This window comes from Meleagris gallopavo, chromosome 2, assembly GCF_000146605.3.
Source record: "Meleagris gallopavo isolate NT-WF06-2002-E0010 breed Aviagen turkey brand Nicholas breeding stock chromosome 2, Turkey_5.1, whole genome shotgun sequence".
Lineage (NCBI taxonomy): Eukaryota > Metazoa > Chordata > Aves > Galliformes > Phasianidae > Meleagris > Meleagris gallopavo.
The window spans coordinates 59,694,779-59,696,977 of NC_015012.2; the positions used below are offsets into that span (position 1 = coordinate 59,694,779).

The window sequence follows — 2,199 nt, forward strand, 5'->3', positions numbered from 1 at the left end:
ACAAGTATTAGTTACCCAACTAAGCCACATGAAGTTTCATTAAATCTCAAAATATTCATAATACACACATCACACATTTTCTTAAATACTCCTTATATATTTCAATTCTGTTAAAGTCAACTGGAGCAGCTCACCAACTCTTCGGAGCCAGTACTGGAAATATCAGCAGAACTGTGATCACAGTACTCAGTATCCCAGTACCACTGAAACAAGCCAAGTAAATGGTCTGTTCATTCCTATTTCTGTATGATAGCTATGTTTAAAATATAAACCTTGATGAGCTTTTATTTGGAAAAAACAGGTATTACTCACCTCAGAAGTACAATGTAGTATGTATGATCTTTATTCATAGACATGGTAAAAGAATAGCCAGTTGACTTGAGACATGAATATTCTTTGCAACATTAAATCTCATTCTGATGACTTTAATAGTCTTAATGCAAAAACACCGTGTTTAATAAAAATTCCAGAACTTAAAGACTATTTTATTATTGAATACAAAAATACTATCTATGTAAAAACAATAAGTTAGTTTATTTACAGTACTTTACACTATTCTGCTCTTAAGAGTTCCTCTGCATTGGATTTATTTTCATTACTTTACACACCTTTATAATTTTGCACAAAGCATTTCCAAAAGCATGTCATCCATGTTCACTGATCCAATGATGGGCCTGAAGAACAGTTCAGCAATCGCATTAGCGTTAATAGAACGTAACAAGGATAGAACAACATTCAGCTTGGCAAATCTGGCTTGGTCACCTCTGTGAATGAGTCTGACATGTTCATTTAGAGCTTCTTGTGCTTCCCTCTGCAGTCCTTCAATGTACTGTGCGCACTGCAGGCCAGGTAGATCTGAAAAGAGAAATAAATTATTTTATTTACATATTCTTTGTCTATAAAATAACTCAGTAAGAAGAAAGTTTCTAACTGCAATATAGTAAGTAAGAGATCAGAGATTAGGACACAAATTAAGTTGTTAGAGGACTTCTTGTACCAAGAAGCAATGTGCCAAACATCACAGTGCAGCTCAAAATTTTATGCTGGTTTTCTGGACAGTCAATACCCTTTTATTCAAACTTGAAATGCAGTATTTGCCAACATTAATTTAAACAAAAAAAAATATTCACTGATAACAGAAACTTTCACTGAAAAAAATGAAGCGTAGAATCATAGAATAGTTTGAGTTGGAAGGACCTCAAAGATCACCTAGTCCCAACCCCTCCTTTTCATATCCAAAATACTTTCTCAGAGACAAATGCAATCTGTAAACAGCAGAGATAATAATTAAAACAAACAAACAAAAAAAACCGTTGCTTTTGTTTACTCCTACAGAAGTATTCACGCGTAAGGTATCCTTTGACAATGGTTTCTGAGGAGCTCCAGATGACAAGCGGCAAGAAGGGTAACTCCAGTATGTGAAAAGTTTCCTGGCGAACGATACGAGGGATACTGAAGAGCTGAGAAAACAGTTTCGGCTTTTCAGTCTGACAGCAGGAACGCAGAAGTGCTAAACACAGCTTTCAGGTGGCAGTACCATCATTTTAAATGCCATATCCAGTGTCAGCTGCCTTCCAGGTTAAGGGACCGACAGGACAGCCACTCCCTATCTATGTGGGAGGCTTCTGCTGCTTCCCCCGCTGAGTGCGGCTCTCTGTGGGAGAGCTGCCAGGCGGACACGGGGTCCCTCGCGGCTGCGGGCAGTGCGGGCTCCCCGTGCTCCGCCGTCACCACACACCGCCGCATAACCCGCCCTCGGGACACCCTCGCAGCCCCTCCGCCACTCACCCGGGTTGAAGAGCACCGTCCCCTTGAGATAGGCGTACTCCTTGGTGCTGATGTCCAGGCTCCAGCACTTAGCCAGGAAGCCCTTGATGGCCTGGATCTCGCCGGCCGAGTGCGGTGCTGCGCCGGGGCCGGGTGTGTTCGCCGTGCCGCCGGGTGGTTAGGATCCGTTGCAGCATGCTGGGCTCCGCGCTCTCCACCGTCTCCAAGTGCACCCGCTCCTGCGCCAGACCCAGCACGAGCAGAGGCGCCCAGCAGCTGCGGACCAGCACCAGCTGCTCGTCCAGGGGCAGCTCCTGGAAGCAGGGCACGTTCTGCACGAAGCGCAGCGTCTTCACCAGCACGGCCGAGGCCGCCTTGCAGGCGACCTGCGGGCTCTTCAGGGCCACCCGCCGCTGCGAGCCGCACGAGCAG

General features: G+C 45.0%; 1 protein-coding gene across 1 annotated transcript in view; it reads right to left on the minus strand.

Annotated features, from left to right (window-relative positions):
* Positions 1-320: 320 nt before the first annotated feature.
* The window catches only part of NR0B1 (nuclear receptor subfamily 0 group B member 1), a 128,497-nt gene continuing 126,618 nt past the window's right edge, over positions 321-2,199 (minus strand). The window contains 3 exon segments of the mRNA XM_010707421.3: positions 321-855; positions 1,789-1,898; positions 1,900-2,193. Of these exon segments, the coding sequence (XP_010705723.3) occupies positions 611-855; positions 1,789-1,898; positions 1,900-2,193 (649 nt within the window). The 3' untranslated portion in view covers positions 321-610.